A 21,704-nucleotide genomic window follows, 5' to 3' on the forward strand; every position below is an offset into this window, starting at 1 on the left:
CGCTGTGTTGTTGCGCTGTGGTCGGTTTTGTATTCTTGTCTTTCGTTCTTGCTTGTGTGCTTTGTCTGCAATTTTATTTTTCTTTGTTGAAGTGGTTGTTTTTTTATGGTGACTAAGATCATATTACAATGTTGACTGCTGTACCACAATTTTTGACACTTTTACCAATTATGTCTTTTGTTTTGATCACACACTTTTGTCAATATAATGGAATTTCTATGCAACTTTCATACAAGTGAGAGGTTTAGCTAGCTATAAAACCAGGTTTAATCCATCATTTTTTACATTAGGTACAAAGTCAGGAATAAGACTCGTTTGATGTGATTGAGCTTTTGATTTTGCCATTTTATAAAGAACTTTCCGTTTTGAATTCCCTTGGAGTTCGGTATATTTGTTATTTTACTTTTGACTACATTTCAGAATAAATCTATTCCTATGGATCGTATCTAAATTTACCGGCTCTATAACAAAATCACCTTCAAATTAGGATTTGATACCGGTATCTAGTTTGGTTAAGATTTCTACATGTACAGATATATTTCCAAACAAGTTCTTTGGATCTAAGCAATAATTTAGTAAAGGTTTTAGTAATTGATGTAACGAAATCTCAGAATTTTTAAACAATTTACCGGTTATACAAAGATTACGTTAATTTGAAAAATGTCACTACAAACACGGTCATATATATAGCGAACGAGTTGGGGAAATATAAACACCTAAAAATAGGACCAAAGGAACATATCAATGTATAATAAAGTACAAATGAACAATAGAAAACCAAAAATTGCCTCTTTAGTCGTAAATTTTAGTAGAGAGTTAGCTAAAATTAGGAAATGGATACATTTATGGGTATATATTTTCTACTTCCAACTGCCCAAAAGCTTCTACTAGATATCAAATAATACCATCAGGTCTACTAACACAGTTACGGGGGTAAAGACATGAAATCACCTAGACTCCTTCCGCCGGGCCAAGGAGCGTCCGTTAGGCTGTTTGGGGTCTATATGTACACAACTACTTCCGGTCAGAATGGGAGTGTGAATTCCAATTCCCTGTGATTGAGAAATTCTCGAGGGATCCGTAGCCATGTGACCCATTTCGATAATCACCTAGTGTACTGTATTTCCTATGCAGTCCTGCGTCTTCATCCTTATCTCCATTTGACCAACTTTTCAAAATTTAACTTTGGTCAACTTGTGACATTTAACTTTGGCAAACTTGTCAAAATCTAGATTATTGATTTGTTAAATTTGTTTTCACCCTGAATACGAATGTAATATTTTTGCTGGATGTTACGCAAACATTAATAAGTACCAGTAAATCATTTGTTTGGGGTTCTAAGCCAACTTATGCAAAAGTTAACCTGACCACAAAACAAAATCGGACATGATTTTATACAACACCAATCTATACATTGAGTGTTCGTTTATCAGTCATTAACTGATCAAGGGATTACAGCAATCCTTTCAACAGCGTACAGTATGTGTACCATTTAATATCTACTGTTGATTTGCATACGCTGTTTAGATTGTGTGTAAGCCCGAAGACGAGTGGATAGATCGGATACGGGCCTATATTTGACTGTATTCGTGACTTTTGGCTCTGACCAAGCTCCCTGTACTGTAGTTAACGACGAAGTCGACCTAGGAATATTAAAAGTCAAGCTTATCAAACCGCGACCGGGTACCAGTCTTATTTCGTGATAGCTTCCATTTGACTGGTGTTCGTCGACATGGTATGTGGGCTGTGCAAATGTTTTAACTTCCAGAAAACAACCCTGAATGATGAGACATTACATGTATCATGGGGGAGGAAAATACAACCTCTGCATATATTATATTGTATCGTTTATTTTTTGAATGCTCTGTAAAAGAACCATCCTTTTTTTGTATTAAAAAGGATGTTGGCTGGAAGCTCCGAAGGCCATATAGGATAAAAAGCCGAAGGGAAATCTGTGGAAATGGAGTTTATTTGATCTTAAATGGATAGGCAAATCCAATCAGCCATCCTTCTATTCTCTTGAAAATAAGAGTTCTCTTAATTTAGCAGACTTGATTAACTCTTTCATGATTACTGCAAAATTTCAGGGAATTGTTTTCATAATAATTATTTTAATATGATAAACGCAACAAGCTATTGACATAAATCGTTCACACGTACCATAAAAATGTTATACAACTCTTTTCATTGGGTGACTATTTTATGAAAATAAAACAAACACTTTACAAACAATTAATAAGATAAAATATTAAGCAAATGAACGTATATATTTTCAAAGCCACTCAGACTTAAAGCAGATTTAGGTGAACGCTAAAAATCCCACGAAAGAAAATTTACTCGTATTGTTGATGGATACATTTGTATGTTTTTTCCTCTGAAAACATTTCTCTGTCCTTGAAGGAAGTAGGCATAATAAAATGTTGCAAAGAGAAATTACTTCACTAATTAAATAAAAGATATAGAAATAGTTGATTGACATCTCTAATACTGTAAACACAAACCCTATCATGCTGAAAACAACCACGTGTCAATACCGAGTTAAGATAAATCAACCAAAGATCGAAATAAGGACGATCATCAATCAAAAATATTCGGAAAAAATGAATCGGCCATTCAATCGTATGTCTCAAGAGAGGAACGAAGGTCATGTCGGATGTTAAAAATGAACCATACTCAAATGACTGGCTGGTTGCACAACGATCTGCAAGAGGAGTTATGTCGATAACACAAACTGGTAACGTCTTTTGAAAAACTTGATACATTCCCAAAATTCTTCAAATCATTCTTTAATAGCAGTTCAGTTGCTCAATTTCAATATGTCAGTGTACAACCTGTACATGCAATTTCATGAATCTGAATTGAAAACAGCAACATGTATTGATTCTGGGCCTATTATACTAGAGTTAGTATAATAGTCCTAGGTTGATTACACAAAATTGGTACCGTCTATTAAAAGTTTGTTCCACAGTCTGGAAAAATTGCTCAAGCAATTCTCCAATAAAAGGTGCACAACTTCAATAATTGTTCAAACCCATCTGTAAATTTTGAGGGATAAGGGTTTCACAGTGTACGAGGAGTAGATAACAAACAAAGGTACCCTCTTATCCACGTCCGGCTGCTCGCCCGTCTGTCACATAACCCGGACATAAATGTATCTCGCTATCCAAACAAAACATATGCGACAGTTTAACAGACTTTTGTTAAACTTTTTTGGCTGCACATGACGTTTTTTGTTTAACTTTTTTGGCTGCACATGACGTTTTTTGTTTAACTTTTTTGGCTGCACATGACGTTTTTTGTTTTAACTTTTTTGGCTGCACATGACGTTTTTTGTTTTAACGTTTTTGGCTGCACATGACGTTTTTTGTTTAACTTTTTTGGCTGCACATGACGTTTTTTGTTTAACTTTTTTGGCTGCACATGACGTTTTGTTTAACTTTTTTGGCTGCACATGACGTTTTTTGTTTAACTTTTTTGGCTGCACATGACGTTTTTTGTTTAACTTTTTTGGCTGCACATGACTTTTTTTGTTTTTACTTCACCATTGGATGTTCCATTTTTTGTAATCCAAACTTCGAGCTTCTTATAGATAATTGTGTTCTTGGTACAAATTGTCAGCATCAACATTACAGGTAAAAGTTTCTGCTTTAAAAACTAGAGGCTCCAAAGAGCCTGTGTCGCTCACCTTGGTCTATGTGCATATTCAACAAAGGACACTCTCCAACACTAGACGAGAATAGAATTCATGACAAACATCTCTGTTTTTATTGATCTTGTATTGCTGATCATTAAGTCTGTTTAATTTCTCTCTGTCTTCTTTAGTTTTTACTCAAAACACAAAAGAGGGTAAAAAAAACCTCATTTAAGCAATCACTCCTACAAAGACTGACAGTTTACTAACTATATAAGCAAAATTTGACTTGTTAGTAGATCTTGCCTTGCTGATCATTTTTGTGATTTAAAGTGTCTATTTATCTGTTATGACTTTTATCATATAAGGCAAAACGCAAAAAATGGTAAAAATCGGCATTTTAGGGCAATAACTCCAATAAGGAGTCGTCGGACGATTTAATTGTAGATCTTATCTTGCTGATCATTTTTGCTTATTTAAGTTTATATCTATTTATTATAATTTTTAAGATATAAGGCAAAAACGCCAAAAAAAAAAAATGGTAAAAAATTGTTATCAACGGGCAATAACTCTAATAAGGAGTGGATTGACGATTTCGACCATGCAGACTTATTTGTAGAACTTGTCTTGCTGATCATTTTTGCATTTTAAAGTTTCTATCTATTATAATTTTTATCATAATAGGCAAAAATGAAAAAAAAAATGGTAAAATTTGTCATTTAAGGGCAATAGCTCCTATAAGAAGTTTGTCTGACAGTTTTGACGTATATGGACAATATTGGTTGAACTCAACATTTTGAACATTTTTGCTTCTGTCAGATTTTCTCTATTTATAACGGTTTTCAAAATAATAGACATAACTTGCATTTTTCCCCTATGTTCTATTTTTAGCCATGTCGGCCATCTTTGTTGGCAGACGGGGTCGTCGGACACATTTTGTTAACTAGATACCCCAATGATGATTGTGGCCAAGTTTGGTTAAATTTGGCTCCATAGTTTTAGAGAAGAAGATTTTTGTAAAAGTTAACAGACGACGACGACGGACGCCGACGAACGACGGACGACAAGTGATGAGAAAAGCTCACTTGGCCCTTTTGGCCAGGTGAGCTTAAAATTGTATAAGGAGATCAACATCTAATAACAATCTCGTATAGGGTGTAATATCCTGCACAACTGATTAATGAAAGAAATCCTAATGCAGTTATATGTACATTAAACTAATCGAATTCAATCACAGAAAAACAATCAAGGTTAACTGGTCAACAAAGCTGATAATCTATAGGCAATGGAGCCAAGATCATGATAAGGTCATGAATAATTGAAACAGTGGATTCAGATACCAATCAAGAATAAATAAGATCAAGGTTCATACATGAAAAACGGGTACCACAAAAAAATTCTATGAAACATAAGTATGAAGGTTTGAAGTATGTAGGATTTCAACTTTACCAATGTTTGTTACAACCCAATGCAGATGAACTATGCATACCTGCTTTTATACAACATTCATCTTTTATCACACAAAAAGTTTAAATGCATTCTAAATGTGCAACAAAGCCTACAACGAAAGAAAAGAAGTATATTGCTACAGTTTTCACTTACATGAAGGTTGAAATACTTTTGAATGACACAGGGGCGGATCCAGGATTTTAGGTTAGGGGGGTGCAAACTTAAATTTTCGCCTGGCAGAGGGAGGCGAATTTTTTTTTTAGGTAAAATTATCGAAATATTCTTTATTAAGCTGAGGACAACCCATGCTTTGCAAATTTTAGGGGAGCGCATGCCCGCCACGCCCCCACCTGAATCCACCCCTGTGACCACATGTGCATTGAAGTTAGCAATCGAGATACTTTTTTATGAAACATTCAAAATGTATTGTAGATCACTGTCCTGTTAATTTCTTTACCTTGGACTTAACTTCTTTCGTTTTTAAAGTTGTAAAGATGTTGGTCTTCAAACAATTTTAATTTGAGCAATACTAAAACAATGTTTTGAAATTAACACTATAGAACTATATATCAAAATTTAAAATATTCAGTTCAGTTCACACAAACTTAAAAAAACACAAGTTGAATGTCATTGAGTCTTGGATACTGTTTTCATTATAGTATCAACAGATGTCATACTTTAGGCCAAAACTATAGTTATAAATGGGAGCCACAAATTATTATTTTCCTCAAATATTGATATCAGCTGGCCTGTTTCAGATTTGTTTTCTGGTTAGATTTGCTAGGCAGTGGTGGTTGCCATCATTGGAAGAAGATTTGGCTTACTGTATGTCATTTTCTATTGACAGTATTAGTTTTACGCCTGAGATGGTCAACCTGGTGCTTTCATAGGGTTAGTGAAGCATAATATAAGATCTAAACTGTAATTTTTTGTGGATGTTAAATATGTGGTTCAAATGATATCATTTGGAATCAAAGTTTTGACCGAATTTCAGCCTATCAATTGCTGCTTATACCTTGACCTTTAATTTCAAAATCAATATGGGTTGTCTAACCCCATGAGAAATTGGAATTATCAAACCAAGTTTGATCTAGATATTGTTTATGACTCAAAAGATATTGTCAGGAAACTGAAGTGTTGATGGCTTGAAGCCTAGAATACATTCAGCATATCATAAACAAAGATCCATTCAATGTATAGTCTGTCTGTTGCAAGTGATCTGTGTGACATAAAGAGGAGATGTTATATGGGTATTTTCAAGTTTATCATAATTTCGTCTTCCTACAACTTTTCAGTTAATCAACAACTGATAAAAAAAACTTAATTAAAGTAATATTTATTTTATTCAACAGGAAGAAGCACATAAAATATAGGTAATATCACAGCAAATTTGAAAATACTGATCTGAAATCATACAAAAAATAAATAAGGTTTTATCACAGCTATGTATAAGCAAAATGCTGAATGATTGTAAATATGTTATCAACTTACAAAAAGAGCAAAAACATGGGAGTTCATCTTTATAAAAATATGTGTCTATAAAAAAGTATATTTTTTTCTTATATGATATGATACCACATAGAATAGGAAGTGTTATTTTAAAGGTTTTATGAGTGAATGTAGAAATATAAGTTTTCGAGGTGTTTCTATTTGAAAATTTAAAATATTTTCTAAATTTATCAACGTTACTGTGTAAAAGTAAATATCACATAGTGATTAATATTTCATTGCATTTTTATATCAATTCGCAAAACAGTATCAAATTTAATGACTTTTTTCTTTTATGCAATAATAAAACACTAATGCATAAAATAAGTTTATTGCCTCAACAACTTTTGATTAAATATTTTAAAATCAAGATATATCTAAATGGCTTTTAAACTGAAACATTTACATACATGGCACTTTATAGCAAATTTAGTTCAACTTTAAAATAAACCGTTTGTATATAAAAATAAATATATGGCTGAATTTTCCCTAAGGTCATAACATTTTGTCCTGTCTTACAGTGTACCCATATTGACAGACAATGTACTCAACTAAATAAGTTACTGTCAAATTTCAAATATAGTATACTGTGGATATATTTTTTTCCTGGGTATCAATTTTTGTGGATGAAGAAAAAGTGAATGTTCGTGAATACATGATTTTTCAATCCATTTGTACTTGGTTGAACACTTTAACTTCTGGTTTACCTATGTCCATAAAATCAAAAAAACATTGGTTCCCCACAAATAAAATAATGAATCCACAGGACTGTATAAAAACTGGAGAGTTTATGCAATTACAGTAAAACTTGTCTAGTATTAGCTACAGTACATCACAATTAAAAGCTTTTATTTGTGCAAAAAGATATGTGTAGAAGAATGTAAAATACAGGTGATTCATTTTTTGTTCTTGATTAAATATCATTTCATTAATGACCATTCAACAATTCAATTCAAAATTATCTTAAATGGAAAACATAACATGAAAAGATAACATCAAATAATGTTTTTTTTTCAAATTGTGATCAATTATTTCTATTTTGAAATAAAAAAAAAAAAAGAAAGCACTCTGAATACAAGATATTGAGTGCAAATTGTCAATAAATATTAGATATTTTCACCAAAAATATAAAATAAATAAAAGTGTTGACTTTAATACATAACAAAAAAGTGCAGATAATTATTGTGATGTATACAGATTCGTTTTGTAAAATGAAATAAAACTTAACTAGACTGTAGGTTATATAATAATAACAATTAATATATAAATGCAGACATTATCACAAGATTTTAAGACTTTTTTAAAAACAACAACATTCCTCTTCGTTCAAAATGATTAACAGGAAACATAGACCATTTGGTTGAAGTAAGTAAATAATGTAATCAAAAGTTTAATTTAATCTTATTTTTTATACTGTACCTCCAAATATCTTTACACGAAAGATAAGTACGATCATTACAGAAAAACAAATGATTAAAATGATCTGACAATTTTACAACGGTTTTGATAATATTCATTCAGAAAATGTTGATCTTTTTTTGTATTTATTACGAATTTTCAAAAATACACTTTGCCAAAAGAATAAATGGGATATTTTTTGTCCTCTGTTTTTTTTTTTAATCTTATACATTACTTAAGTGAACGTTAATAACGTCAAAGCAGAGTTGCATATTTTCAAAATAGTAATCCACTTCTTTTGGCAGTTATTATATTACTGTTCAATAATTTTTCATATGACTGGTCATATATTTTCCTCAAAATATAAAGTTATTGCATGAAACAAACAAAAAACCAACACATTAATTCATAAAAAGCAGTATTAACAATAAGAAAATCGTAGAAATCACACAGCATCTGTTTAAAGGTTTTACTAATGCATTGTGAATCCTGATGTAACAGTTAACTTTGTAAAAAAAAATAGATCTAATAAATTTTTGTTATCAAAAACTATCAAATTAAATCAAAAATAAAAAAAACATAAAACACAGCAACATACCCCCCCCCCCCCCCCCCCCCTCCCCCTTTTTAAGAAATAAATTAGAATAAGAAACCCTTTAACTTCTAACAACAGTTTGAAAAAACTTATTTTTGTAGTTTTTATTTTTCAAGTTACATCCTGACATGAATTCCATCTGTCACTTCTATAATTAAAAGATTTCAGCTGCGTCAATAATTTAAATAATTCAAGTGGGGAAAAAACATCCTTGACAGTTAAAGTGTAGTGCAGTAATCAAACTAAAGTGTAAGACCACTTGAAAGTCTAACTTACAGAAAAACAATAAAATAAAAGTACAATTAAATTTGTTTAAAAAGTGCTTATGTTTGTATATATAAAAATAGTGTGTATGAAAATAATGAAATTTGTTTTCTCAGACAGAAATATTTGAAATAAAAGGGCAAAGTTTCATATAGAGAAGCAATCTCTATTTAAAGGGACATACAATCTTTGTGATAATTTCAATAGGACGTAAAGTATGTTATATGGTAGAACCTGATTGAATTGCCAAGTAACTCAATTGTTTCTGGTAGTAATCACTTTTTTAGTATATAACAACAAAGAAGTATGCACAATTAGATGTGCTCTCTGATTTTCGCCCACAAGATGAACAATTTGCAATGTGTAAATTGACGATAGTTTTGTTAAGGAGATAATAAGATTATGTTAATCATAACGGTGCTTAAGAAAGTTGACACCAGATGACATCCATTTTTTTTAATCCTAGAACTGTAATATCGTTCATCATCTAATATTGATTTGGGTTCCCCATGGACATGAAATTATGGTATAATAATATCATAATCAATATTCTTCAGTAAAAAAATTATCTTCAACATAGAACACATTTTTTACTCTCTTATGAAATGTTCTTTTTTACATTTGTTTTCTATTCAATCTTAACCACTTCTATCCAGGGTGTAAAATTATACTGTAAATTAGCCAACTGGGAAATTACAAGAAAAAAAAAAACTGACCATTCATCACAATGTTTTGCAAGATTGTGTGAACAGATGATAAATTGCCAGGTCAAATTTTTTATTCTGTTACTGATTGAGGACAAAATATTATCCTCTGAAATGCAAACAGACTGTTGTTTAATCCTACTGCTAACTGAAAGGTTCAATATTACAAAACCAAAAAACAAAGAAGACTTCATAAGTTTTATTTACTTTTGTCTCATCCCTTTTGCATATTTGAGCGAATAAAATATGTTTAAACCCAACAAAAACTATTATTTGAACTTTGGTGGATAGTTGTCTCATTGGCAATCATACTACATCTCCTTATTTTAATATGTCCTAAGTTAGTAAATTCTATAGTTTCGGGTAGAATTATTTTTTTCTTTTAACAGACAATAGTTTTTTACAATTAAATGACATTTTTTTATGAATGGGATTAGTTTCAGTTTGACCTCATTGTATGCACAAAAAAAAACTCATTCAGATGTCTCATACATACAACATGAAATGTAAGCTAGCTTTCAAAATTTTAAAACTGATCTTGTAATAAGAGTAAAATTATCATAAAAAAATACATACATACATACATACACAATCCAACTAAACAGAAGAAAAAAAATGATTGAAAAAAATATAGATAAAAGAAATAGAAAAGAAACAAAACGAAAAATTAATAAATAAAGACATACATACATGGAAAGATTTATAACTTTCCATCAAAACAAAAAATCAAATAAGATTACCAACAAATATTTTCACTGTAATAGTGTAAAATTATCATAAAAAAATACATACATACATACACACACACAAACATGTTAAATTCCAACTAAACAGAAGAAAAAAATGATTGAAAAAAATATATATAAAAGAAATAGAAAAGAAATAAAACAAAAAATTATTAAATAAATACATACATACATGGAAAGATACTAAAACTTTCCATCAAAACAATAAATCAATTTAGAGTACTAACAAAGATTTTCACCTTGTAGTATCACAGTTAAAGAGAACTGCATTAACAAAATACTTTTAAAACAATAAAAGAACTACGACAATGTAAACATATAAGCTCTGCATAACTGTACACGGTTTTGAACTAATTCATATAAAAATGAAAATGAGTTTAAATTTCATATTTAACATTTGTAGAAAAACAAAAAACAAACTAAATTGGAAATATTCCATCCTTTTATAATAAAATAACCCTTCGTGCAAGAAACTTATACATGATAGCAAACGCTTTTTTATTTACAATATAACACAATTTAGAAATTGACTAGTCAATAACAAAAATAAACATATTTTATCACAACAACATGGTGTCATATCACAGCTTAAAATGTGCAAAACGATAACACACAAGCACTTTGAGCAAAACCTGGCAGTCACTTATCACAGTATATAATAAAACCCATGATATTCCACACTAGATATGTATATAAATTAAATGCTGTAAACTGATTTAACTTTGCATCTATACTCAGACATTAAAAAAAATTGAAGGTTCAAGTTTCAAAATATATCTTCTGCCTATATTAAAAGGTTTATAATTAAGTAGCTTCAAGAATCCTCGTTAAATGTTCCATCTTATAAGAAAATCACAAGCATATATATCTATTATAATGATGGATACTCAACAAGCAGACTTATCAAACATAGTATAATGTATTTATAATGGTGACATCTGTGTTATCTCCCTTTTTACTACATAAAATCAATATATTCAATTCTGTTTGATAAGGTACTTGCCGAGAATTTTCTTACATATAGAAATGATATAATTAAACATATACACTCTGGGCACTTCAAAAACTTAACTTTCGAAACTTTTATTCAGTGTTTATACAAATGTTTATCATTTCATAATTTTTTGCACAAACTTGGTTTACAAATAATTTGATAAGAGTTAAACATCTCACAATTTGACTTATAACTGGAATTTCATTTATTTTTGAGGGCACCAATTTTGGATGATCAAGGAAAAAATATGATACTTGGTTTTATGGTTTTGACAATCTCTGCACACAAGTCTACAATAAATTTGTATATTGTTGAATCCTTATATTTGAGTTTATCTTTACCCTTGAAATCCACAAAAATGAGTAATCCACAAAAAATAATGAATCCACATGATATTTATTTCAGTATTTATGTATACATATGTAGATTAACTAATCCAGTTATGCTCAGTCTTATAATAAAACTGTTATCTATTAACGTAACTTTCTCATGATGCAGGAAACAGAAGAGAGAAACTTATATACAGAGGAGTTCTAATCTTGTCCAACTGTAATATCTGGAAAAAAAAGAGAAAATTTTGCATAAAATAAAAATTTAATGATATTTTTTACCTACAATGTTTAAGGTATGCCTTAAAGCACACTTTCTGAAATATGCCGTACTATCGACCAGTCCAACAATTATTCTGTTGAGCAGACAAATATTGGCTATTCATCAGTCTAAATGTCCAGCAAACAAAAATACTTGATAAGATGTAATTTTTCAAAATATTATTGTTATTAGAGCTAAATTTTGCAGGTTTGATCCCTGATCTTATCAAAGGTCAATTGCTGCTACTCAAATTGGAAAGTGGCATTAAGGACCACCACCAAAGACTGGTTAGTTCTTGAGTTATAAAAATATGGCCAGATAAACTGACATGTCTTCCTATGGACTGCTCTCTTTGAATGCTGACAGGTTAATCCTCTAGCTCAGCATGTCATGTAAAACAAATGAGATTTCATGTTCATATCAAAACACCATGTTATATTTCTGAACATCTGAATATGCATGCAATATGTTCCACTTGACATTGAGCAGCCACTTATCAATCCAGATATTTATTTTAAATTGTTTTAATATACATTTTTTTGTAATAATAGCACCTGTACATTTTATTTCCTTTCGTTAATATCACTTTACCATTCAAATAATGTTTCCCAAAGCTGATTGATTAAGCACCAGACTAATAAAAAACCCTGAGGGTTGAAAACACAAAGTTTAAGCTGTTGTGAAAGCAATATATCAAAGATGAATAGAATCTTCCAGTTATCCTCATCTTACAATAACTTACATACAATGCTAAATATGTATCCTTCAACTTCCATCATTAACAGAAAAAAATATAATTCGGAATAAATGTTAAATAAGTTCAACTTGAAATATCTTTTTAAGTTAATTTGATAAAATTTTCAGCTAAATTGTTCTTCAGAAACCAATGTACAAAGTATCATTAATTACAAAGGACCTAACTTGATTAAAAAATTAGCCCAGTATATAAGAAGACAGACATGAAGACAATTTTAACCTTGTATGTAATGATAGATTGTTCATTTTCTAACTATAAAGAAAGACAGGTTTTGTCATGGGAGATTCTCTCCTAAGAATAAAATTTAATTTGTATTTGGTAAAGAAGTCCATTTCTGTCTGTGAAATATAAATCATCAAGGTGAAATATATTTATTCGCTTTTCTCACACTTTTATTCTTCTCACAAGAGAACAATTAAATAAGTAACTTTTTGCTATATCTGATTTTCTCAAAGAAAAAGTTCGATAAAATATGACCTAAGAAAAATAATATGTTATCCTATTCTGACCGACTTGCAAATAAACAAGTGGGAAGAAAGACAACCTATTTCTATTAAACATCATCAAACTTCTACTAAAAATCTTTAAATATGTATTTGTATTTTCTTGTGCAACTTTCAAAGAAAGCAAATTTTCATGACAATAAGTACACAGGACTGTTAAAGATAATTAGGGGAATGATTATGAATTTAAGTAGCACATTTGTATAAAAGGAAAATAACCGAGAAAAAGCCCCAAAATACATAATATATTTAAAATATTTTTAACAGTGTAACAACATATTCATTAAAAATCTTTTAGTGTTAAAATTTAAATCGTATTCTTTTTAACAGTAAAACCTGATTATATATATATAAAGTGTGAAATTCATTGCTTCTTTTTTCCATATCAGCAGACAACCAATATAATCATAGATACTTCAATAATTGCAACTTGTTCGTAAAATGGGATTTTGATACATTCGGATGAAACATTTCAACAGAGGCTTAGGTTTCATAAAAATCAATAGAAAACATAAATTTGATTTAAACACCAAAACTTACCTCACTTTTACCTACTTTCTCACCCAATCCAAACTTTTGTGATACTATTCCTGTTGTTTTTAAGTCATCCCCTGAGTCTTGTACCATTATACAGTACCTAACTTCACGATCTGTCCTAATAGAAAATGTGTGACGCTCACATTGGCGGAAACTTAAAATTGGGTCTCCAGGTTTTAATCTCTGAAAAATTATTTATCCAACATCAACATATTCAAAGAATCTATATTTCGCTATATATATTAGATACTGTAAATTCAGAAATTATTGCATGCATTAATTATTGCAATTTTTAAAGAATGGACACAAATGGGAGATAAATTATTGCGATTTCAGGAAAATCTTCATACAGATATATGTATCAGATATCAGAATGTAAGTTCTTATTATTGTGATACTCAACCAGTCGCATTATTTGCTTTAATAAAAAACCTCGCAATAATTTCTTAATTTACAGTACAATTTTTCCCTTTATTATTGTCAATTATTCAAAATTTACACCATGAACACTGTATACCATTATATTTTCCAGTCAAAATTAAGGTTCTATGTTTGTCACATACTGCAATGCAAACACATGATCAAGGGAATGTAAAAGTACTATCTTTATTATTTTTTTTTAAATTTTCTATTTTATAATAATAAATGGCTGCTCTTCGTGTCCTCAGAATTGTAATATTTTTTCGTTTCACTAAGATTTGGTCCAACTAATCTTAGGTATTTAGAGCTGTTTTCCTAATGCTTGTAGTTTAAAGTTTGGTTGGCTTGCTTGCTTTCTTGTATGAATGTTTGCTCAAGCATTTAATTAAGATTGACATCTACAACCAATAGATAGATAAGGCTTCAGCTTGTATACATTATACTCTGCATTATACTTAACATCCAATAACATTTAAGTATAATGTATACAAGCTGAAGCCCTGCCTATCTATTGATTGCAGATGTCAATCTTACTTACAATGCTTGAGCAAACATTTATACAAACAAAGCAAGCAAGCCAACCAATCCTTTAAACTACAAGAATTAGGCAAACAGCTCTAAATAATCAGATGATAATTGCCAGACAGACATATACACCTTACAATCATTCCATACACCAAATATAGTTGACCTATTGCTCATAGTATTAGAAAAACAGATCAAACAAGAATGTGTCCATAGTACATGGATGCCCCACTCGCACTATCGTTTTCTATGTTTAGTGGACCATGAAATTGGAATCAAAACTCTAATTTAGCATTAAAATTAGAAAGATCATATCATAGGGAACATGTGTACTAAGTTTCAAGTTGATTGGACTTCAAATTCATCAAAAACTACCTTGACCAAATTTTTTAACCTGAAGTGGGACGGACGGACGAACGAACGGACGGACGAACGAACGGACGGACGAACGAACGGACGAATGAAAGAATGGACGCACAGACAGAAAAACACAATGCCTCTCTACTATCATAGGTGGGGCATAAAAATAATCACTACTGGTGATTCCTACTCTTTGGTTCTTCTCACTATATGTTGTTGTTTCAGTTGTTATCGAAAGAAATTCTGAACAAACATTCTGTAAAGATCATCCAAGCAATGTTTGATTAAAAATTTGAAGAGTTGATTCAATAGTTTCTCATGAAAAACTGTTTTCAAGTGGTGGCCATATTAAATGTGGCCAGGGTTATAAAAGATGAATGTTGTCTATCATCTTAGGTTCACACAGGTGAAAAACCTGATACCTATTGTATTTTTTTAAAAAGTATTTAATACCAACAGCAATAGTTGGAATCTTTTTTTATATCTTTGGTCAAGAAAAACAAGTAATGCAGATGTTTACCAAAATATTCTATATAATTTATAAATGTTCAGTCCAGTGGTCAGCAAAATCACCATTTTTAATCTAAACAAGAATACTCAATGGACATTCAAGTTGGTTCAAATTGTCCAAATAGTTTTAGAGAAGGATTTATAAATAAGAATTTAAGTAGATATTGGGTATATACAGACATGTTGGGTATTGAGACAGCAACCACACACACACACATAAATCAAAAGACATCTAGAGGTCAACTAAAAGATAACTGAAAACAGATCCAAAGTGATGGAAATATCTCACATATTTGACCAGTAACAACTGGGTGTGCCAGGGAATAATTATTCCAATTCAATCCATGTCATACAAATACATTTGTTTAAGAAGGTTAAATGCAAATAACTATTTCTCTTTTTCATAACTTAAACATTTACTATAGTTTGAAAAGAAATACAACATTGCATCAGCAAACTAGCTCCACTAATGATATATACTATTATACAATAATAAAATGCTAAAACAAATAATAGCAGTTACAATGACTATAAATATAACATCCCGTACCTGCATATATATAGATAATTGGCCTATAGCGTTTCTAGCAGCTTTTAATTCAAAGTGAAACCCGTGTATGGATAACACTTCTGAGTGATAATGTGGTTCCTACAAATATATAATCATTTATAAATTAAAGTGAATATTACCAGTTTTAATTTTGGTTATTCTTCTACAAAAAGAAAAAGAAAAATTCAGTGTGATCAGATAATAAAATACCTAGTTGTAGCTTACATTGAAAAGGTGCTTGCAATCAGCAAGAGGCCTTTATCTTCAGTCTAGGTCACTGGCAGTAAAGTTGACCCTCAGTGCCTGGTAATCTTTTAATATTTTTAACTGTTTTATCTTTACAAAATATTTTGACACTGTTATATCTATATACAATTTTTTTTAACCATAAATGATACTTCTATACACAAGGATTCAATAAAATTTAGTCTCCTGGCTTCTGCAAAATTCGAGAAAAGAATATTTGCTATATATATATATATATATATATCTATGATCACCTAATACTTAAAACCATTGCAAACCACCTTTTACAGAGATTTCTGAGACTAATTTTATGCTATTTGACACCGAAGCTTACACTGAGGATTGTAATTTCTCTCAACAAGAAACTTCTACTATAATACATATAATGCATTTGTAATAGAACATTTTTAAATCAGAGTTGTCTCCCCTTCCCCAGCAAAAATTCAGATACGTGTACTTTGGCTCTTTCATAAAAAATCTGAAAGATATACTGAATTTTTTTGTGAGATGAATAGCTGGGTTATATTCAATAATATGCTTATCCCATTTTATGTATTGTCAAGAAACCATTAATATGTTTTTTTTAAACGGTCATCTAATATGATTTTTTTTTTTTTATTTTCATCATATTCATTAAATAGCTAACAATGATTAACATTCACCAAGTAGTAATCATTACTTTGGTCTCTCTGTAGCAAGCTAAAAGAACATGTACATGAGGTTTTCGGAGATGACCCTACGTGGGTAAAACCCAAGACCGGAAAATTTCTATTGGCTTGTTATTGGCCAAGCACACAGCCTTTAAGATTAAAACCAAAGACTTTTTAGCTCAGAGTGAGAATAATGTGTCAAAAAAGCATAGAAAATGTTCTTGAGGACTATTATTTTGTTAGTCATTTTTTTTAGTTTGAATATGTCATTTGAGATTAATTTAGTAATAATGACTTGAATGAGTGAGCAACCAACAATCAATCAATTGAATGAGTGAGCAGATGGGTGAATATGAAGTTTACGTTTTCATGTCTTGTCCTAACCATATCCCATTGTCTTAGGTTGAAACCTGTTATGTATTTTTTTTTGTAAAATTTTAATTGTGTATTTCATGTTGATGAAACCCACAAGTAGATGTTGGCTGTTGGCAATCTTCTGTATATGTTGTGTATATATTACCTCATCAATAATGAATCCTTGTCTAATAGCGCCTGTGTTGAAATGCTTTAATGCAGACATATCTCCCCCACCTTGTAGCTGAAACAGATTTATAATGTAAAGTATGTAAACCTTTCTTGACCTCATTAAAATAGTGTAAAAAAAACCAAGTCATTGGCTCATTTCAAATTATTTAGCACACTGATATATGATAACGCAGTTGCTATTTTACATAATTGGAAAAATAATAACTACAAAGCATATGTTTATCTTTCAATCAGGAATTTCTTGTTTAACCTGCTTACATAGACAATGTTAAATTTTACCATAAACTTGTTTAAATATTCATATCCATTGTTCTAAAGGCCGGTCTTCCTCCAAATTTTACATCAAGTTTGTTTCAATTCTGTCAATTTGTTTTCAAGGAGTTGTGGATTTACTAACTGACATAAGCAGAAATGGCTTTGACAATGTTTTGAAAGAAAAAAAATATCAAAATCATACAGATAAAATTTGAAAGAGCAAGTGCATTACAAATTATTAAGGGGAGAATGTGGTTGACAATTTCAACCCCATACAGCAGAATTGATCCCAATGTTTTGCTTCCGACGGATTCTGTCATGTGACACAACAAACATCCCTATGTTAAACTTACAGCATGATAATGTTGTGTTAATAAATCTATCAACTGACTCTGTGGTAAGATGTTCATCAACTGCATATCTCTGATTTGATTAGCTGAAATTATAAAAAGAAAACATAATTTCGAAAAATATAGCGTTGAAGTGCTTTTTAATTTTTTCATGGGGTATATGTAACACAGTTTCTATTTATGAAAAAAAATATACCCCAAAAGAAACAATGATGTAGGTTAATATGATTCTATCACAAGAACTAAAATTGCCATATAAGTCATAGTAAGCAAATGCCATGTTTAAATAAATTCTAATATAATTTCATCTATACTTCTTTGCTGTCTAGCTAATGAATGAATGATTACTTACTATCTATAATTCCTTGTAATCTGACGGCTGAAAACAATGGTCCATAAATTTGGCCATCATCTCTTTCTAGAAATGATCCTGTTTTAGGTAAACTGGAAAGGAAACAAAGTCTTCTCATTTTCATAAAACAAAACAATTTTCTTAAAATACTCTTTAATCATATCTCCTTTGATTGTTGTTACTAATATTTTGCTTTCTTGGGAGGCAATATTATTAAAAAAAATAATCATCTGTTGCCATCTTAGCTAGTCCAGAAAAGGTAGTTTATATAACTCTATTCACAATTTAAAAACTTGTGTAATGGCTACTCAATGTATAATGTCACAAATGAATGACGATTGTATACAAATAAATAAAATTCTAATGCAACATCGTTTGTAACGTTCATTTTGATTGGATAACGTCACCAATACTCATGGCATCAATTCACAATTGATGCTATGGATACGTACACGCAAGCGCAGACAACGTATGACAGATTTTAAAGGTATGATTTGACGCTAACACGTCATCAGTAAACTTAATTTGCACCATCAAATCACCAATTGATGCCGTCTGAGGTTAAAATACAATACAGTTATCTCCTAAATATATGTATATTTTAGTTTGGACATTTGTTCCAGACCCAACATTATTTCATATTTTTAAATGACATTTTCTGGGGAATACATCATTATCCACAACCATCTACAATTTTTTTTTTCATTACTCTAACAACTACGGGAATAGAATCATTACCACAGAGATATGTACCTTTTCACTTTTCTGTCTGTATAAAAAAATATGTAACAATTAAGGTATAATTGAAATTATCAATATCACCTAAAAGAAAAAACTAATAAAAAAAAATGCATCTTACTTTATCTTTACTGGGTATTCATATTTATACACATTTATGGTTGAGAATATTTGACAAAATAAAGAAAAAGGAACATTTTCTATACAATTAGCTCACAGAAAGTTGCTACAAAAAAATCACTACTTGAAGTAAGTGTGAAGTTTCATTTTTAATGTAAAGCTTAACTTGTCAATTATTAAAAGATTTAATAAAAATATCGAAATAATTTTGGTATGACAGTCAGTAACTTAGTGTAAACAAGTATGATTACAAAATGCAATCAATCCAGGGATTAGAAAACAAGTGAATAACCACTTATCCAAATCATTTCCCAGCTCTTATGTAACTTGGAAGAAAACAGTACCTTTCTTCAACACAGTGCCAAGAATACAGTTTATAGAGTTGTAAAGTCTTACCTATTAAAGTATGATAATACTGTACTATGAGATGGCATTAACTGGATACTTGGATTTAGTTGTAGGAATAACCAGTATGATAAAGTTCTGTATACAGTATACTCATTTGGTACATATAACCTGTAAAATGTAATATAATTGTGTATAGGGTTAATATACAGTGTACACATTTTGTACATATGTTAGTCTCAGATCTAGGGCCAGTCTTTTTGACGTCTGATATTGGTGTCACAGTATTAAATCAAAGTCAAAAACTTGAATCTTCTAATGGACGTCCAACAATCTGACATCATATATCATCAACAACCAAATCTGATACAAGTCTCTCCATATTGATGTACAGCATGGATTAATAATTTGTTCCCAGATTGTTGTCTTTTTGTGTTCTCTGCAGTAATATTTTTCTTTGTATTATTATGCTGCATAAATAGACTTCTTAAGAAATCATGCATGTAACGTTTGTTATTTAGGTATTGACTAATGGAAACAAATGGTAAAGAAGACAACATCTCGTCCCTAAGAAACAACTTTACCAAAGTATAAGGTAAACAAGTAGTTATGCAATCCTTTAAAGATGTAAACAAATAAGTGCCTTGTTAATTTATTAATAAAATAACTAACCTATTAGACTTGAGTATTTTCTGTAACAGTTCCATGCTGATTTCTCTAAGGTATATCTGATTTGACAACTGAAAATGAAAGAAATCATTTTATAACAAAAAGTTGTAGGTTAAAGGTCCAAGTCTATAAGGATATTTTGTAATTTAGATAAGTCAAGTTTGTCATTGAATACATGATTGGTCAATTTGTATCACATGGTTCTGCAGCTAATGTTTTATATCTTGAAAGATTACTACAAAACTCCTTGATGATGCCATGTAAAAGGTGCTTTGCTCAATGCCTTTACATGCCATTACAACAACAAAAAATCTTAATAAAACATTAAAAGTCAATTTTCATATCATGTGGCTTCTTTGAATAACGATAAAGCCATTGTGTTAGACTTGTGTGAACATGTTTTACTTTTCATAAAAGAAAGTTGAAACACAACCTTGGAAAAAATACCTACTTCTGGTAACAAGTTCAGTTCTAACCATCTTTCACAAGCTTTCACTACCTCTTCTTGTTGATACTGAAAAATACATCATATTTATAATAATTACATTTCGAATAATACTTATAAATCATTTTTAACCAAAAAAAACTACATTTCACAGCTAACACAGCTGAATTTTGTAGAAAATTCTTGCATTTTTTTAGAATTACAAATATCACTAAGCAGAACTTGGGAACAGTTATGATTAATTCATCTAAATCACTTGAAAATGTATAAGGGTAAACTATTCTGATCAGAAATCACAATAAATTAGACCCTAAATACTCAATACAAATTAAAACCTTCTTTTAATCAGGATTTAGCTAGGACTCTGAGGGCTTTAATCACTTTTATTTCATACGATTTTTTATTTTTTTTGCATAACAGCATAGGACTAAGGTAGTAATAGTTTGGCCTTAATTCGTGGTTTAACACATTTTGAACATGTACTCTCATTTCCATTAGCAGCATTTCATTTATATATAAATAAAAATAAAACAATAAGGATTAGAACTGTCTATAAAGATACATTAGAATAGATACTATTTGACATTTAAACAGCTACTTATATAAATAAATAGGAATAGAAAAAAATGACGTAAAAATAAAGAATACAGGAAAAAGACCCTGCCCCCTTTTTCCCTTCCCCCATCAAGACCCTCTTAGCTCTTAACTCAAAAGACCTCCTAAACCTTTATAGAGTATAGTCAGATGGATAGACACAGATCTTGAGTATATCTTTCAATACTTGGAAGAATGCATATGGAAATTGATTTTTATTTCTTGGTGCTACAACCTTTTGGAGGTTTATGCACAGTGATTCAATAGCGTTTTTTTTAATTCTACAAATTTAAAGCAACGAAATTGATCACAAATATATTTGTTATTTTATAAATCATTTAGCAAATGGTGAAAATGATGAATGCTAGCTAA

General features: G+C 30.2%; 1 protein-coding gene across 4 annotated transcripts in view; it reads right to left on the reverse strand.

Moving 5' to 3' along the window:
• The window catches only part of LOC127735332 (BTB/POZ domain-containing protein 16-like), a 138,079-nt gene that overhangs the window by 91,702 nt on the left and 24,673 nt on the right, over window positions 1–21,704 (reverse strand). For 3 of the 4 annotated variants that reach the window (XM_052245488.1, XM_052245487.1, XM_052245486.1), the window contains 9 exons: window positions 20,745–20,807; window positions 20,297–20,364; window positions 19,676–19,795; window positions 18,422–18,513; window positions 18,073–18,155; window positions 17,439–17,516; window positions 16,023–16,121; window positions 13,661–13,840; window positions 6,405–11,825 (listed from right to left, as the gene is read on the reverse strand). In XM_052245488.1, the coding sequence (XP_052101448.1) occupies window positions 11,757–11,825; window positions 13,661–13,840; window positions 16,023–16,121; window positions 17,439–17,516; window positions 18,073–18,155; window positions 18,422–18,513; window positions 19,676–19,795; window positions 20,297–20,364; window positions 20,745–20,807 (852 nt within the window). In that variant the 3' untranslated portion in view covers window positions 6,405–11,756. Of the gene's footprint in view, window positions 1–6,404; window positions 11,826–13,660; window positions 13,841–16,022; window positions 16,122–17,438; window positions 17,517–18,072; window positions 18,156–18,421; window positions 18,514–19,675; window positions 19,796–20,296; window positions 20,365–20,744; window positions 20,808–21,704 lie in introns of those variants that run through there. The other variant, XR_007998319.1, reaches the window with a different exon arrangement.

The sequence above is a fragment of the Mytilus californianus genome, unplaced genomic scaffold (genome assembly GCF_021869535.1).
Source record: "Mytilus californianus isolate M0D057914Y unplaced genomic scaffold, xbMytCali1.0.p SCAF_3, whole genome shotgun sequence".
Taxonomy (NCBI): Eukaryota; Metazoa; Mollusca; class Bivalvia; order Mytilida; family Mytilidae; genus Mytilus; species Mytilus californianus.